Source organism: Natator depressus, chromosome 1, assembly GCF_965152275.1.
Source record: "Natator depressus isolate rNatDep1 chromosome 1, rNatDep2.hap1, whole genome shotgun sequence".
Taxonomy (NCBI): domain Eukaryota; kingdom Metazoa; phylum Chordata; order Testudines; family Cheloniidae; genus Natator; species Natator depressus.
In genome coordinates this window covers 164181170-164199606 of record NC_134234.1, presented here as the reverse complement: position 1 = coordinate 164199606, position 18437 = coordinate 164181170, and the positions used below count along the sequence as shown (strand labels likewise).

Here is an 18437-nt window from a genome sequence, read left to right as displayed (position 1 = left end):
ATAAAACCACATCTATTCAATGCTTTGTTGCAGAAGAATGTAGCACTAATACTCTGAGTCCTCCAAAAATGAAAATTAAATCAATATATACTTGGGCAGCTATAGCAATGCCTTTTTATGGATCTTCCATACAGACTACTTAAAATCTATTGGTCTGGTAGGAGACATCAGAAGGAAGTTTTTCAGTACGTACCATCCAGTTCCCAGTAACACTGATGTCAGTCTTAAAGGTAAATCTCTTTCCCACCTACTGACAACGTACTGCTCTGCATTTGAAAACATGGGTGAAATGCTTAAAAGTGCCTTTCTACCTATATTTGCTTCCAACCATACTTTATTGCAATAGTGTTAGCACCTTTGGTACAAACTCTCATATGCCTTTTTTTGTTTCTTTAAAAACACTGTATTCACCATTTAATTTTATGTCCTATTTCTCTTTCCAGAACCTGCCCTCATTTCTGCTTTCATTCAGGACAATGAAGAGCTTCTGTCAGGCACAGCAGTGGCCTGCGAACTGACAAGCATTGTCCCAGGAAAGCTAAGCTGGGACATGCTCCTCTCTCCGCCCACCAAGCAACCAGCTTGAGAAAAAAGAATGGCAGGATTCAGAAGAAGAGCCAGTGCAAACCTGCTCATGAGCAAGGTTGGTGTGTATGAGCCTTTTTGGAGGAAAGAGATGGTGGAAGCAGGAATTTGCATCTGGATAGGCCTTGCGCTACATCGGTCGGACCTGACTCCTCGCATCATCAAAAGCCAGCAATACCGTAGAATGAATTTAGTGAATATAGCTACCCATAAACTACAGTGACACTAAGGGATACGCTTAGACCACTGCTATGAGAGATCATTCCATCAACATACTCTTTCTTCTTCCACCCTCAAATGTGAAGGTGCTGGACAACAGCCTTGGAGACATGGATTATTCACAGAAGCAATATGTCACAAGCCAAAGGGTGTGAGAGGATACTTCATTCACCATAGCCCATTCAACTCTTGGCCTCACTGCTGAGACTGCCAGCGAGGGTGCCTCTCTACCCTGCCTGCTCAGCCCCGATAGTGCACTGCCCCAATAGTGCACCCAGGGCATGCTGTGGGATGTCCATATTCTAACATCGTTTGGGTTTTTATTGTTGTTGTTGGGTTTTTTTGTCTGTACCATGGATGGAAAAATCCAGGTAGAGATGGAAGCTGTGAACACAATTCTCTAAGGTGGCTCTGTAACCATGTTGCCCTATCAGTGTGACAAAAATTAAAAACCCCGATGTCAGAAGGTGGACTCCCCTCAGACTGCCAGACTACTGTGAGCTGGCACAGTTAGCCTTATAGAGTAGACAGGCCATCAGGGAAACCATTGCCCTGTTTAAACTGGCTTGCAACTACTAGTTACTATGTTTCCTTGAAGGCAGGGATCAAGGTTTTTTTAATGAATAAGTGAAAAAATAGATTGGACTGAGTTACACCGCTGAAAAAAAATTAATGAACAAAAACAAAAACACCTTGTTCCCCTGCAATGTTTTAGCTATTGATCAATGTGTTATCAACATGAGGGAAAAAAACCCTGTGCATTTTAGGTGAAGACAGACTATAACTTACAGGCTTCATGCAAAAAGTCTTTACAATTTTCAGGCAAAATATAGTTAGTCTGTAACTCCAGGATTTCTGCAATTTCTGCTACTATTCAATATTAAGTAAACATTTTAATTTAAGAATGAAATCTCTAGTCTTTTCTGTTGAAAATAGTGGTCAGAATGAAAACTGATGCATGGTTACCCCCTTAACCCAACACTGCAGAAAACTATTTGCAGCCAAACACTAGCAGCTGTTAATTACAAAGCTTAGTTTAAATGCTGCATTATTAAGCCACACCAATCTAAGACACAAACATTTGACTTGAGTCAAAGCACTTTAAAGTAACATTGCCTTTATGCTCATCCTTCCCCTTTTTCCCCCTCCCAGATGGCTCTTTGTTTAACAAAATTCTTCACAGCCAGCCTTTCCTGTCACACTGCCTCAGCTAGAAGGAGATTAGGGGTTCTCTCCGCTCCCTCAGCCGTGGAATTTCTCTTCTTTTATTTCCCTAACCTACGTAACAATTGCAATGAAGGGCTGGCACTCACAATTTGTTTTTAAACTGTTGCTACAAACACTGGTACATGCCACCTGGCAAGAGTTGTGGAGTCAGAACCTATTCTTCATCTCTGGAGCTCAGCAGGTACCTTTCCAATGGCTAGTCTCTAAGGGCCAGTCAACATAAAAAAAGCAAAACTATGTCAGGGAACCTAGTTACAACATGGTTTTCCCCTTGACCTGGTTAAAACATGGTTCCATTTTGTACACAAGACTTGGCCATGCAAAAACCTTTGTTAGTCCTATCTACATTATGAAATAGAGCTGTGTTGTTACCAGTCCCCTGACAATTCTACTCGTAGTGTACACAGGCTCTTACAGAGCTGGGAAATAGATGACTGAGTCCAAATGTGAGCTTGGTTTCTCCACTTGGCTGTTTAAGATGACTGCGCAGAGATTCCCAGAAGGCTACTTTACAGATCCAATTTTAACCTAGTATGCCCGTTTCTTTATTATTGTTATTATTTATTTGTATTATAGTAGTACCTAGAGGCCCCACCTGAGATCACCACCCCATAGTACTAGGTGCTGTACAAACACACAGTGAGACAGAGCCCCGGCCCCGAAGAGCTTACAGTCTGGTCAGGACAGAGAAATGGTAGCAGGAGAAAAAGACTCACAGAGGTCTTTCCAAAGGTCACAAAGCAGGTGTGTGAACCACAAACAGAACCAAGGTCTTCTGAATCCCAGTCCAGTGCCCCATCCACTAGGCCACACCTGCTGTTCCTGTTCATACTATTCAAGGCCTTGTCCATACTATGAGCTAAAATTGTACTACAGTTATTTATATTCTCACAGCATGCAGAACCCTCAATCAGGATCAGCACCCCATTGTGCTAGGCACTATACAAACATATACGAAGACACAGTCCTTGCCCCCAAAGAGCTTACCACTGACTGACAGCTGTCACACGGTGGGTACTAGCACAGTTCTAGCACCAACTCCATGACCACAGCAGACAGGGATTTAGTTTATCACACTTTTATAAACATGCTTTTCAGAGAAATGTGCATGCTGGTCGGGGAAGCCATGCTAGCTCCAAGGGTTGCTAGCACGATTTTAAGCATAGTATAGACTCTGCCTTAGAAGCAGCACAGCAACTTAATTTTGACAAAAGCACATACCACAATTGTGGGTGAGGGAGTGGCCATTAAAAAAATCCCCAAAGAAAATCAGAAACATTCTCTGATACTTCCCTACTAATTTTACAATTTTTTCCAGCGGCTTTTGGTAAGAGTGCTACTGGCATAGATTTTTATTTCATAATTTCTTTTTTAAACAAGCATAAAAGAAGCACTCATATTACCATTTGGTAGACGGGCCTCGTCTATTAAATGTGTAATCAAAGATTTCACTCAATTTAATAAAGACATTAAGACAATAAAGACATTTAAAGAAAGACATTTCTTACGTGTTGTAATGATGCTCACTTTGTAATATGGGAGCACCCCATTAAATAGAGATCTGGTGTTTATATTCCTGTATAATGTCTCTTTAAACAAGAGCTCACTGTTGTAATGATTATTGTTTTGATTCCGATAGTTACATGGCAAGGATTTGTAACCCTGTTAATTCCACATAAATAAATAAATAAGTAGTTTTAAAAAAAAAGTCAGCATTCAGGTACTTGTTTTGGATAGAAAACACAAAGAATTACACCTTAAGGCCCCAATTTTGCAGTTAGCTGTATCTGGGCACAGAGGCGTGCCCAAGTGGTGCTCACTGAGGGATCAGAGCTGAACTTTGCATGTTGATAAAAACATTTAAAAATTAAATCAGATCAAAGCCTCTAGATTTTGATGCTATAGGCCAAATTCTGTGCTAATTTACATCCTCTATGACCCTTTGATGCCTATTTAAATGAATAATGAAAATCTGATATACCTTTTAAGGAAACCCAATAGTGTTTCCATTTCCTGCGTGTAGCTGACTCCACTTTCTTATTCTTTTTGTGCACCAGAAAATTTTTCACTGCAAGAGCCCCAGCTTTCCGTACAGTGCCCTGGCCAGCTGTAAGGAGGATGTCAGACTGCCCTGGAGAACTCAAGGTACCACTGCTTTGCTCATCACTCAGGGTTGAAGAAGCCTCTTCCAAGTTCTCGCTGTTGGTGGTGCTCATTTCCAGCTCCCTTCGGAAGTTCTCATACACTCCCTGACGGAGCCCATCTCCCGTGGAGCTGCTGCCGCTGTCACTGCCAATGAAAGCTCGACTAGTCGTTGGAGAATAGCTAGAGTTTGTAGCATTTGAACGTCTGGAGAGGAGGTCTGTATCGGTGGTTGCGCCCTCGATCCCACTGTCAGCAAATTCACTCCCGTCACCTGCATTCACATCCTGATTAAAAGAAAGGAAACAACATCGTATGATATACCATCCTACCCTGGCACTCTGAACAGGCTAAAAGAGCCTGAAGTTTCCCTGATTGTATCAAATTTCTTCACATTCCTACTTTGCTTGATATTGGAGCTTCCTTAAATTTGCCTTATGAAGACAAGTGGCTGGAAGAACAGGTATTCTAGCAGGGCTTCCAGCAACAATTTAGGAAAGACCAAACAGTTTTAGAATGTGCCCCACCACCAGAGTAAGTTGCGGGGGAAAGGGGAAACGACTTAAATTGCTTACCCTAGACTAAGTTAATGGTGGTAAGAGGTTTTCAGGAAAGAAAGCATGTGACAGCAAAAACAATGACAATGTCTGGGGAAGTAGTCATCACCCATAAGGTTCAGAGAGGAAAACACTAATATTGTATATTCACACCTATAACTGAGACTATGTCTTAGGCATCCTATGATTGCCACTTGACATTTATATAACTGAAGATGTACATTTCCCATAGGCGGATATGTATTAAAAATTGTGACATTCCCACTCTTACTACTCCCAGAAAGTATGTTGGGCAGCTTGATATCTCATTCCTTAAAAGAGGAGGAGACTTTAGGAGGAACATTTAACTGGAAAGAAAACTAACTTTTCCATCTAATGAGCCGATAAGGATTTCCTACTGATCTGAGAGCTACCCAAGAAGATGGTCTTAGCAACCTAAGGGCCCAGAGCAGCAACTGCTCCCTGCATGCTCCTGGCATAGCATGAGAACAGTATGAGGGCCTAGAGGGTGTCAGAATGTTGAGGAATTCTGAATGCTGATTGGCTGATGAGAAGTTAACTCATAATGGAAGGACTCGTTCTTTATAACTGCTGCACATCAGCAGAGACTTGTGAGTCTGTCTACGTGCACTGTTTAGAAGAATAACTACTTCCTCGCCCATTCAGTAAATCCAGTTCTTCCAGTCAGTTTTGATTTCAATACATTCATTAATAAAGTAACTTCTTAGACCCCAATCCTGCAAGCTGCTCTAGACTGTCGTACCCTTTCATCCACACAGCGCTCCACTGACTTAAATCGGACTCCATGTGGGTGCAGAGATCCTCCTGCACAGAGCAGCTTTCAGGGTCAGGATCTTATTTAGTGCTGTTCCGTACACCTGTTTTGGAAACCATCAATCTCCCCAGTTCCTTGCAACACAGAGAATAAGGGGATGCTTAGAGAAACATCAGAGTTAGTGCTGCTGAGAAACCACCCATTTACAATCGACTGTCACAGACTGATTTTCTCATCTCATCTCAAAATGCAGAAAGGTGCAGGGAAAATACAAATTATTAATCTAAGTTCTAAAATTCTCTGTGTCAGACACCGCACGTGTGGGAGATAGTCACAGCATTTCCACCAGTTTCACATCCATGCAATTCCAACTCTCTCAGTGGACTTTAAACTAGTATAAAACTAGAACACCTCTGTGCTGAATCAGGCTGAGGATATCTTAATGGATACAAATCAGGAGATTTATAAAAGGAACAATGAATACCTTTTGCGTGTGGTTAGGTTTTTGGGGTTTTTTTTGAGAAGTATGTGACTCCTATAAGTAACTAATTTCTAACTTGACATTGACCGTTGTGTAGCACAAGTTAAAAAAAATCACTTGAGTTTTTAAGCATATTCTAATATTAGGAAAATGTAGTTAATTGTTTGAGTCAAGTACTGATTTAATAGACATTTAGATTTCTAGTAATATTTTTATTCATGCTATGTAGTATGTATAAAGTTAATTCTAAATGTATTGCTTCTCTAATTTTTATTTAAAACATACAAAATAGTGTGTGTTTGTTTTTAAATGATGTGTCACTAAAACAGACCCATCAAAGCAGGGGATTAATGGAAATAGGATTTGCCCTCTTGGCAACGTTTATAAAAATTGTGCTTGATATGCTGTTTACCAGACCATGAGAGTTCTCTCAAAAAGAGGCATAATCGTAGTGGTCTAAGCATAGAACTGAAACCCAGGAACTCTAGAGTTCTAATCCTAGCTCTGACACAGATTCATTGTGTGTCATTGAGCAAGTCACATTAACGCTGAGCCTTGGTTCCCACATCTGGAAATGGGGATACCACCACATGTCTCTCAGGAATGTTGTACCAGTTATCTGATGTTTGTAAAAGACTGACAAGATGAGAAGCTCAGCATAAATATATTATCTACACTCAAGACTATTGTACAACAATCATTATAACCTTGTGGTGATCCATGGAATAGACTAGATGGTTCAAAAAGCTTCCTTTCAACTCAGTGATTTTAGGATTCTAGCCTGTCCTCAATATCTCCTCACCAACACCCCAAGATCCTCTAAAAAACTGAGGTCTACACTACCACTTACTTTGGTATAACATACATTGCTCAGGGGTATAAATAAACCACCCCCATGAGCGACGTAATTTACATCGACCTAAGCGCCGGTGTGGACAGCACTATGTTGCTGGGAGTGCTTCTCCCGCCGACATAGCTACCACCTCTCATGGAGGTGGATTTATAATGTCAACAGGAGAGCTCTCTCCCTCCAGCACACAGCGTCGTGTATTTAGTGTCGCGTACTTAGTGTAGACTAGCCTTGAGATTCTGGCCCTGCAGGGGGGTTAGAATCCGAATACCTAAAAGGGAGAATAGATCAAAACTTGTTGCCAGTTGATATTCATCCAGTACTGTTCGCCTTTAGACATTACAATGTCACATTTAGCGAGACGAGTATCTTAAATGGTCTGCAGTATAAGACAATTGGTCTATAGGTCTATAGGTTAGTAAGGTTAAGAGCATTCATCAGACAGATTTTTTGCCTTCAGGCCTTATACTGTACTGTCTGCTGGTTCCCATCAGAGGGTTATAATCAGTTTGAGTGTGTCACATGAAATTTTCTAATGACACCTTGAAATGTTATAATCCCCACACTAATAGAGTCTCAATTAAAGAGTTCAGCAGAAAGTCACGGAGGGTTATTATGCATTTTCGGAGGGGGGAAGGGGGAGAATCAGAGATTGAATGTGTTATTCGCTGAATCAAGTGGAGGACAGATGGGTTTTGATTAAGGAATAATAGAAAAATTGTCAAACTTGGGTGATTAAAGTTAGGCACCAAACTAACTAACTGTTTTAGTGACACTTCATTTAAAAACAAATACACACTATTTTGTATGTCTTAAATAAAAATTAGAGAAGCAATACACTTAGAATTAATTTTATACATACTACATAGCATGAATAAAAATATTAGTAGAAATCTAAATGTCTATTAAATCAGTACTTGAATCAAACAATTAACTACATTTTCCTAATATTAGAATATGCTTAAAAACTAAAGTGATTTTTTAAGTTAGGCTTGAAAGGTGGTTAGCACCCATGGCTCCAACTGATCAGATCATCTAATAGAGCTAATATAACTTTAGGCACCCATTTTTCAAATTTTGGCCAAGAACCCGGTGACTGCTGTGCATGACACAGATATAAGGACAGTACTGTATGCTTCTATTAAAGAATACTCACATTTATTTCACAATTGCTCAAACACCACCCTAACACCCAGGATTATGGTGACACTAATGTCCTCTTAAAGGGAGACTATCAGAGTTCTGGATCTGTTACAGGAAGGGACAGGAAGGCATTCTAATATCACAGGTTAGCACTTAAGTCAAAGAAGCACATTTCATTCCTTGGTAAAAGGAATTACCAGTGAACTGATTTGGAATTGACAGGTTACTACATACACTGTATAGGGATTTTATGTTCTCTCTGGAATTCATGTCTTTAGCTCATGACTACATTCTTTGTAACTGAAAAAACAAACAAACAAACCACCACTACACTTAGGACCTGATCCAGCAAAGTGTTGACCACATTACCGAAGGTAGGAGGTGTCTGATGACAACCATGCATGTGCTTTTGGAGCCTATGGTTTTTTGCTGTTTTAACAGAGTATAATTTGCCACTGGCAAATTTATTCTAGAGCTCCACACAAATACCACTATAGGGCTTCTTTTTGTTTCTCTTGGAGTTTGTTTTGGTTCTGACTAAAATCCTTGTCTAAAATCTTCTAAAATGCAGGAATGGCACCTGATAGTTTACTCTTTGCCAGGGAAATCCCCAATTTAAGCTCCCAGTCCTGCAACTAGTTCCCTCTAAGCAGATGCAGACGTGCACCCAGGCAGAGTCCCAAGGGGAACCACATGCAGGAAGTTCATTGGAAGACTCGGGCCAAAATCTGTATTGCCATCCCACCGCCTCTCCACTTTTATTTGCCTACCTACAGACCCAGGGAAGAACATCTTCTTTGTCTCAGAGAAAGAGAGCAAGCTATCTCCTTGAAGGCAGAGAAATCAAGGAGCTCAGCAGAACGAATGTTCATGTCTTAAGTCTCAGAACCAGAATAGAATATGAACCGAACAAATACAGACATAGATGAGTTTGCCCTTGTGACTAAATTTTTGCTATTTGGAGTGTGAGGAGAAGGCAGGAGAGTTATTAGCCTATAAACTGAAATCAACAGAGTCCAGCAGGAGCAGTGCAGCCATCTAGAATAAAAATAGTACTCTGCTTAGCAAGTCAATAGCTATTAACCTAACATTCCAAGGCTTTTACCAGAACTTCTATGCATCTGCAGATGCAGAGGATGACGGAAGTACTTCCTTACATTCGCATCTGAGGATGCATTGGTTTTAAATGCCAGACTTAATTAGAAGAGGCTAAGCAGACTATAGAGTTGTCTATTAAGGGGCAGGGAGAAGATGTGCATAGCCAGATAGATTCACTACAGATTTTTAAAATCTACAGTTAGATCAAATACCTTTAGCTGTCGTTACCAATGCTGACTGAAGACCAGCAAGAAGACTCCCTACTAGAGACAAGAAGAATAACCTTCATAAGAGCCCTGCATAATGAAGTGAGAGTATCACTGCTTTGTTAAAGACACAGACCAATATCACTGATAAACCAAGACTTAGTGAAAACATTAGCAATCTAGTTATATAATACAGTATTATATATTATTTGATACATACAAATACAAAGGTTTCACATGAAGTAAGCTAGGAGCAGGGAGTATGATAGGGCTATTATACAATGTCAAGCAAGCAAGTAAACTAGATATTGTAGTGTCTGCAAACTCATTAGATGCCAAAGATAGATTTGATCATACAGCATGGTCACATTTCTTGAAAATCCTTGATTTGTTCAGAAGACATATAAACCCTCATGTTTCAGAGGGTTACATCCCTAAACAATTCCTTCTTCACTTGGATGTGAATCACCCTTCACATGTGAACCAAGTTCAATGGCACAAGCCAATCATTGGTGCTTGGAGGGTTTCATTCTTTGAAGAGGCTTCCACTAGAAGTGTCCACAGTCTCTACTCCTCTTTGCGTTTAGCAATACAACCATTAGCAATTAAAATTCCACAGTTCCCTAAAATTGTACATAACTTGTTAGACGCATTAATTTGGCAAGCACCAGAGAAAGATATCAAAATGGAATGTGTGCACAATGAAACTGAGAGGATGCCCTTATGACCTAATGATAGTCTTCTGTCCAGCGTTAAGGTGTATCATCATATGCCACCCATGTTGCTTTGCTCAAGCCCCATTGTAGCATAATCCTGTCCTCCACATTAATAAAAAATCCATTGTCCAGGAACTTGAGGCAGGCGAGCAATGAACATTTTAGAAGATGTGTTTGCCAGGAAATGACTCAAAACCTTTCAGAAACTGCAGGTAAATTATGGATTTCATCCCTTTCAGACTTGAAGAAAATGTTTTAAAGCAGCAATAGAGAAACTTGAAGGTATCCCTGTGAGTCACCCTCACTGGGAGGAATACAATCTTGAAAGCTAATGGAAAGCAAGCTGCATCAAGCTTAGGTCATATACATTGCTTAAGAGTGAGAGGAACATTGATATTAGTGCAATATGGGATCACAATACTGGATAGACCACCTCAACCAACAGTTGGGAGTTGATACTGAAGAATGTTCAGAAGACATATGGAGATCTGTGACATCTACTAGGCTTAAAAGAATTAAATTGGCATCCACAGATCAAACTTGGCAGTGCAAGGCAAAATAAAGGTTTATTTGTATATGTTCTGTGGAAGTGCCCTATGAAGTACTATGGAATGAGGTATAATGACAAGCTAAGTTTGCTTTACACACTGATACAAAATGATTGAGTCTGTTGCCTTTGGAGATTCCAGTAGTTTACATATGCTGACATCTAAGAGAAGCTCCGGTTCTTCATTCTTGTGCATCAAATGCCATGTGCTTGTGCAGTAGTGCTTCAGAAATTACAAAATTAGAAATTGCAAAATTTGAAAGATGGCATTACAAATCTGATCCTATTGATGCTGTCTGAAATGGTTCAGCAGGATGGCACTTTCTTTCTTTCCTTGAAAGAATCTTTAGATAACTAGATATTAGCCTACTCCTCTAGATTCTTTCCATACCAACAAACACCACTTGTATCTTGACAAGGTTGAGTCACAGTCAGGTGGTTTCTGTCCAGTCTCAGTCATAACCTGGCAGAGCGGAAAGACGGTAGGATACGGATTCAGTGTAAAGGTGTGGTAGAGCTCATCATCATTAGATTATGGCCTGACGTTACAGCTATACATGTTCCCCTCTCTCCCAATTGCCTTGTATCACATTGACTAGAAGGGGTGACAAGATATAATCAAGGCCAAGCCCAACGACTCGGCTTGACCTAAATTCTGCAGCAAGCCACCCTGGTTTCTGTTATACGCAGGTGAGGTAAATGAAAATTCTGAGGCCAATTCTGGTGAATTAAAAAATGGAGATTTTTACTGAACTAAATGTGGAAAGTGTAACAGTCAGTACAATATTCCTTGGGATGTTTATTTTTTCAGTCAATTCAATTTATGTTTCACTGTCCCCTGCCCCCATTCTCCACTTTCAGCTTGCCGCAGAATTTTGTACTGACAATGCTTAACAGCAGGGAAAGGCTATCAGTGGGGAAGCTGGGTGTTTGGACAGCTGGGTAAGAGACAGTGGGGATTTCTGCCCCAGGAAAGTGTAGGAAGTGGTTTGCTGTTTTGTGCACCCACAAAGCAGTTGAGAATGGCAAGCGGATGCATATTCTCTTTCCTGGCTCCCCTTGTGGGATGGATTGGCCTAGTCTATAAATTGTGGGCAGGGGGACTTGAATTCCTTTTCCTTCCTCAGCAAAAATCGTCAGCAACCAGGTGCCTATTGCCGCCACCCAGTGCCTATTGCCGCCACCCATGTTAAATAAGCACACTGGCTGAATATCTCTGGTAAGATGATCAGCAGTGAAGTAGTTAATAATGCTGACATTCAAATTGCTTCCACTCCACTTCAGCACTCAAGCCCCAGTGAGATAGTTGGAGCAGCTCACATTTGCTACACACTATTGTTTGAGGTTGTTTGCAGACTTGGGAGGACACTGCTCCATCAGGTTAGACTCCGTTCATATGCTGAAGTTTTCCTTTGCAGCTATATGGCCTACAGTTTTTGTTGTTTAAAAATGAGAACATAGATTCTGGAACACACAATAACAGGACTATAGACCCTTCAATTGCAAACAGTGTGGAGCATTACCGTGGGATCTTATGTACAAGTGGCTTTTTCACGGCTTCAGCACTGATTTCAGCAGGACATGAGGAAGGGTGGCAGAATAAGGCTGTAACCCAGCAAAGTCTGATTTTGCAATGCTCTGTACATAATGTCTACATTACAATGTCTTTCTATACCCTCAAAGACTCATACAGACAGTCCCCTCTTTGCTGTCAATAGCGGCACAGAAAGTTTCCACACCCAGATCTTAGAGTTCTTGAGGGCTGTGGCTCTTAACCCTTTTGCTTGTGGATGACATACTGAACTAGCCCCTCAAAACTCACCTTTCTTACAACACAATGGTCTACCCAGATGAAGAAAATTCTGACTGGGAAATAATGCTAAGCACAAAGCTAAAGGGTATTCTGACCACACTGGAGTTAAACAAACAGTGACAAGCTTCATCGAACTCCATGAAGTAAAAAGCAGGGTTAGATTTATTTACTCTAATTAAAAGTCAATTCCTTGAAAATGTCACTGAGGGGGTGGAGGAGAGAAAAAATAAAAGTAAACTAGAAAAACAAAATCAGAATCAAAGCAAGTCATTTGGGAGTTCACCTGAACAATTACATAACTGAACAAGGCAGGAAAATGTCTGCAAAGCTGGATGAAAACTAGGTCATAGGATAATACACTGAAGCATTCTGAAAAGAAAAGTTTCAGTGAAGAAACACTCAAGTGGAGAGTCTCACTATTGCAAATTACATCCAGCTAAGTAAGCGCAGTCCCTCAGATGGTCAGCTGTGGCAACTGTCTGTGGTTTTTACATGGGAAGCATACAATATAGCCTATAGAGATTACAATTACTGGGATGGCAAAAGTACTTAAAATGTATAAATATGCGCAGTCCTAGTGTTAAAAAAAATGACAATGGAAGCAGATCAGATCGTACGGCTGTTAATTTTCTTTCTACTAACTTTGAACAAAGGGAGAAAAAGAATCCACTAGAATTTTCAAAAGAATATTACAAGGTTTGCCCAAGGATCCAAAAAACTTTCCCCAAGACCCTTCCCCTAGCACACAGGCATAGGAAAGTGTGCTGGGAAAGGCCTCTGGCTGTTGTTTGCTTTAAAACATCTAAAATGGTCGTACCCAACATATTATATAGTCCCATCCATTTTGAGAATGGTTAGAGATACATTTGAGACCTTTGTGCAATAGCATTAGGATGAACGAAGAAGCAACTCAGTGCACAATGATAATTAACCACAGAATTTTGCTTAGCCAGCATTTGAAATTGCAAGGTGCATATTAGGACAGAGAGATGAGAGAAGGCCACTAACTTATACTTCTCACATACTTCTCCCTTACTGTGTGTCATTAAATTATAACTGTTTTCTGTTCTCTCATTTGACTCCAGCTGGACTAAGAATATGTTTGGAATCTTCTTTCTAGTATTAAACTAGACTATGAAACTAGACTGAAATATACATATCCTTTGTGGAGATGTCTTACACAATTTAATAGAAAATTGTAAGCTTTCTACAGTTTTTCTTTTTAACCATGCTATAGAATGTAATGAAAAATTAGATACCCAGCACAGAATTCTATGGGATGGTACAAAAAGCAAACAAACAAAACTGTAGGACAGATATCATTCTCTAATAAAATGTTTTTATAGTGATTTCTATACAGCCCAATTTAATTCCTATCGAACACGACTGGTTTCATCCCTATTGCATTCTCTATAACTTTTCCACAGGGAAATGGCTTAGGGTCCATTAGCAGAATCCCTGCAGAGACTTAAAAATGTAAACAAAGGTATTTTCAAATGTAACTAAAAGGTTTTTAATGTGCCAAGACCCAACAAGATTTGGGTTCAGCACTGAAATTTTCAGTGTCCAAAGGATTAAAGAAGGATATTTGTTCAGTCTCTTCCTATTTAATTTTATAACAAACAATGCACTGCAGATGTTGAAAGGAGACTTATTATTCCCCAGAGTCAAGGAATAGCTCAATGCCTACATAAATGGCCCAGCCTGGGCCAGCAGAGTGTTTGAAACCAGGACATTCAGTGCTAAAAGCATGAGTCTCTACTGCTTGAACTTAAGGACTACGCCATGAACTGGAAGCAGTAGCAGATATATAAACTTCTTTGTGGAGCAGCCACAAGAGGACAAAGACCCATCCTGCTACTACATGTGGCCAATACCTCTTGGCTTACTGATTAGTTATAATTTTTAAAAATGGAAACAGTCCATACTCCACATACAGTTTTCAGACAAATGGTGATCACTTGCTGGAAAAAAAGACAGCTTAAGTTCTTATTGGGGCTTGACTATCTCTCAGGCTATGTCTACACTGGCAATTGAACAACAAAACTTTTGACTTTCAGAGGTGTTACCCTCCCATCCCGCGAAAGACAAAAGTTTTTGACACGACAAGTGCCAGCGCTCTCCTGCCGACAACACACCACTTGTTGGGGATAGAAGTTTTTTGTCAGCAGAAGAGCTGACAAAAAGTGGCTATACTGCACGATTTTTAGCAGCACGGCTGTAGCAACACAGCCATGTCGCTAAAAGCTGTGTAGTGTAGACATAGTGTCAGCCTGGAAACTGAGAGCACTGGGGGTTTCATCTGAAACCAAATACCCAACATCAGTGCAAGAAGCCCCAGGTTTACCAGAGACTTCACTGGTCACTGGCTGTTGACCACCATCCCCCACAAAATTAATATTTTCAATCTAAAGTATCACTACAAATTTTATATGGTGATCAGGTAGAGGGAACACCTTGGAGATGGTACAAAAACCATATCTCAAGGTAATTGCTTCCCCTCCCTAATTATACTTCAGGAATATTTATAAGGGCTATCAATAGTGAATGAACTATTGATCACAAGATTAAGATTCTGGGTGAAAATCCACAAAAGGCAGGAGGGAGAGACCATCTGCCTAGAACAGGTCCAAAAAAGAAGTTATAATCTCAGCAGATGTTTAGATACAGGCTGGAATACAACATAATTGCTCCATTAAATTTGGATTGCAGTAAACAAATTATCACTTTGGGGGTTCTCAAAAACTTCAGCTGAAACTCAGGGGGTGGGGGTGGGGCGTAAGGAGGGCAAATGGGATATAAGCTGTGTACAACAGCAATTTGCCTTCCTGTCAGCAGAAATGGGTGACAATACCAACCAAGTAAGCTTTTTCCACCTACATCACATCAGTTCCAAAAGCCCAGTAGGATCCCAGCAGAGCTCTGCTGGAAGTCTTGATTTAGCAGAACTGAATCTGTAATGTTAAGGAAAAACAGAACTGCTGTGTGGGTGCCCCAAAACCACTTTCTGAATATTAATTGCTTGTACGTATTGAAACTAATGGTCTCTCCAGTGCTGAAAGGTTCTAGCTCCCAATTAAAGAAAAGTGACTCCCACGTTTCAATTTTAAGGTTTAACCTTTTGTTTCTTTTGCTAGAAACTGAAAACATTTCATTTAATTTGTTTATTTAATTTGATAAAGAGATTCTATTCACATTTCACAAAAACATAACTATTGCCAGGCCTAGCAAAAGAACTTGTGACTTAAATATTATCCTGAAAAATATATGGCTTTGCTTTTTAAAAAGGGATCTTAGGTGCCTTAAAGCAATATGATTTTCAGACAACGGTGCTCAACACTTTCAGAAAAGCAGGCTCCCTTAAGATGTCTCAGGATGAACACCCCAAAACAGAGTTTCACAAAAATCACCAGCCACTTTTGAAAACTTGGACCACATTAAAAATTAAGAGCAAACCTTGCCAATGTACAGTAGGAGATGTGCATGCATAACAATGGCACAATTCAGCCCTCATGTGCTCAGCATCTCCAACTCCTAGTGACCTCTTGCGGAGTTTGGGGTATTCAAGAGCTTCCTGCCAAAGTCTTTCAGGACCTTATGGGTTTGGGCACGGTTAACATAAAGGCAGGTGAGAATGGAAAACCTGCAAGTCTCTGAAAAATGATTCTCTGAAAAATGTGCCAAGATTTGTGCAATTATAATGTAAAAAGCCTGACAGAAAGGAGGGTCCAGTGGTTAAGGCACACACTTAGGACTTAGGAAACCTGGGTTCAAGTCCCTATTCCTCCACGTTTCCTGTGTGACTTTGGACAAATCTCTCAGTCTTGCTGGGCTTCAGTTCCCCACCTGTACGATAGGAATGATAGCACTACCCTACCTCCCAATGGCATTGTGAGGATAAATACATTACAGATTGTGAGGCACTCAGATACAATAGTAATGGGGGCCATAAAAGGTCCCCTGGTTCATCGATTCCTAGTGTTTCCACAATTCTCCTTTCCCTCCATCCCCCAAAAGCTATCTCAGACTCACCAAGGAAGTAGCTCTTTCATTCTATATACCATTACGGTTTCCTTTTTGCCGTATTTTATAAATAAAGCAACATATTAAAATCTTTTTCCGGGTCTCACCACAGGCAAGTCTGGACTAACAAAGATTACTGCTAAAAATAAACCTTAGCTTTACTGCATGCTGTTGGAGTTAGGGTCCTGGAGGGAACGTCAACCCTTTCAGATTTTTAATTTTGTTTATTGTAGTTTATTTAATGAAATAATTGTTGCTGAGTCTCTTTCGATCAATAGTCTGAAATTGGAAGAGATCTGTCTAGTGATACAAGCTACTGACGTGACGTCACAGGCTATGTCCGATGAAATGAGACTCAAATTCATTACTTTCATTAGGTGCCTCAATGGGATATTCTAATGGCATGATGAACGTTGGGGAGAAAAAAATACTTCAGCATTTACCAACTGTGTGGCTCTCCTTTTCAAATACACTCTGAAAAGAACTGTAAGGTAGAAGTTGAACCTAACAATTTTCTTTGGATTAACAGAAAATGCTTTGTTTATTACTCCTAAATGGCAACCTGTTTTCTGTTGCCTGTTGTTGCTTTTTTATCCTGTGCTATCTTTAATAGCCTTGTTGAGGATGTGAAGAGTTTCTGTGCTAATACTACAAAAAAATGCCTCCAAAAATCTAGAGCTTATTTTGAAGTACAAAGCTTCTGCTGTGAGAAGCTGCAGCATCTGTTTTAGAACGTCATTTTTATATTTAGAAGCAGAACATCTTCATAGATCAAACACAGCCAACTAAACCAACAACCCACCTCCAGTCGCCTTCTGCAAGTTAGTGCCAACCAATGCCCTTCCTTCAGTCACTCAGCTGGGTTTCATTTCATGTTCTAGTGTCCCCCTCATTGACCCATCATGTTAGCAGATCCCAACACCTACATTGCAGTATACTGTGACCAGCCTCGCTCATGCTGTCAGATCTAATCTCTCTTGAAGGGGTGTGTGGCCAAAAGCTTAGTTCAGCATCAGGATGCAAATCTGTCAGTCTCCCACACCCATTCAAAGTGCTTTCCCCCCCCCCCCCCCGTAGGTGACAAGATGCGATGAGTGCTCCCTGCTACATACGTACTAAAATTAAAACATATAGTCAAGTCAGGGTAGTCACCGAAGCATGCCATCTAGTGCAAAGCTTGACCCATTTGGTCAGGCTCTTCTTGGACTGTTCTGTTTCTGTCTACTGGCTCTGCTTCCGATCCAACGCCCACAGACAGCAAATAAATAGCGGGGAAGACATTATCGTCAGCCTTCTATTTTGCAGTTGTGCCACCCCTCAAAGAAGGGCCAGCGTGCCAAATGCACTCTGCATTCAAATATATTTCACCTGAAGTGGCTGCATACGGCACATGCGTGGCATGGATGCTGCATTACTTCTATTTTTGTAAGGGATACTGTGCTATTTACCACATGCAACGTGCTGCTGTATGCAGCCAGGCCAGTGCAATGTAACCAAGCAGATGTGTTACAGCTAATACAGTGAAACATTCAAAGAGAACAACACAACACACACAATAAAGAGCCAAACCAAAACTCTGATCCATGGGTTAGAGGAACGGTGCGGTGTGTGTGTGTGTGTGTGTGTAGGGGGGAGAACGACAGTGCACAGCTCTGTATCCTGTGCTCTCCCTGGCTTGGGGAAGCTGCGCTTCCTCCACTACCCTCTTCCTTGGTTGGTTCAGTGACTATTCCCCCTCCTTTTTCAATCCCTGATAGATGACTACGAAGCAGACCAAGTGCCTGCAGGACTCCCAATCTCTTCCCATTGAAGAGCACTGTTTTCTGAGTGATGTTTTGCAGGACTTTGAAATTCAGACATTTAGATCAATGGAAGTAGAGAGGGAGGGTCAATCCAAGGGGCAATTTTGATGGATGGGGGTGGGGGAGGGGCAAAGGTGAATTCTCAGTACTTCCCATCGGGTTGGCGAGAGGCTTGGAAGCAGCATTGAAACATGGACGGGTGGGATGGACCTCAGTATCCTCTTTTGCTCCTGGCCATTATAGCTAAAGTGTG

At 40.8% G+C, this 18437-nt stretch overlaps 1 protein-coding gene across 11 annotated transcripts in view; it reads right to left on the bottom strand.

Annotated features, from left to right (window-relative positions):
* Positions 1 to 18437, bottom strand: part of TIAM1 (TIAM Rac1 associated GEF 1) — a 260244-nt gene that overhangs the window by 82992 nt on the left and 158815 nt on the right. For all 11 annotated transcript variants that reach the window (XM_074970828.1, XM_074970866.1, XM_074970834.1 and 8 more), the window contains one exon: positions 4013 to 4460. In XM_074970828.1, the coding sequence (XP_074826929.1) occupies positions 4013 to 4460 (448 nt within the window). The remainder of the gene's footprint in view (positions 1 to 4012; positions 4461 to 18437) is intronic.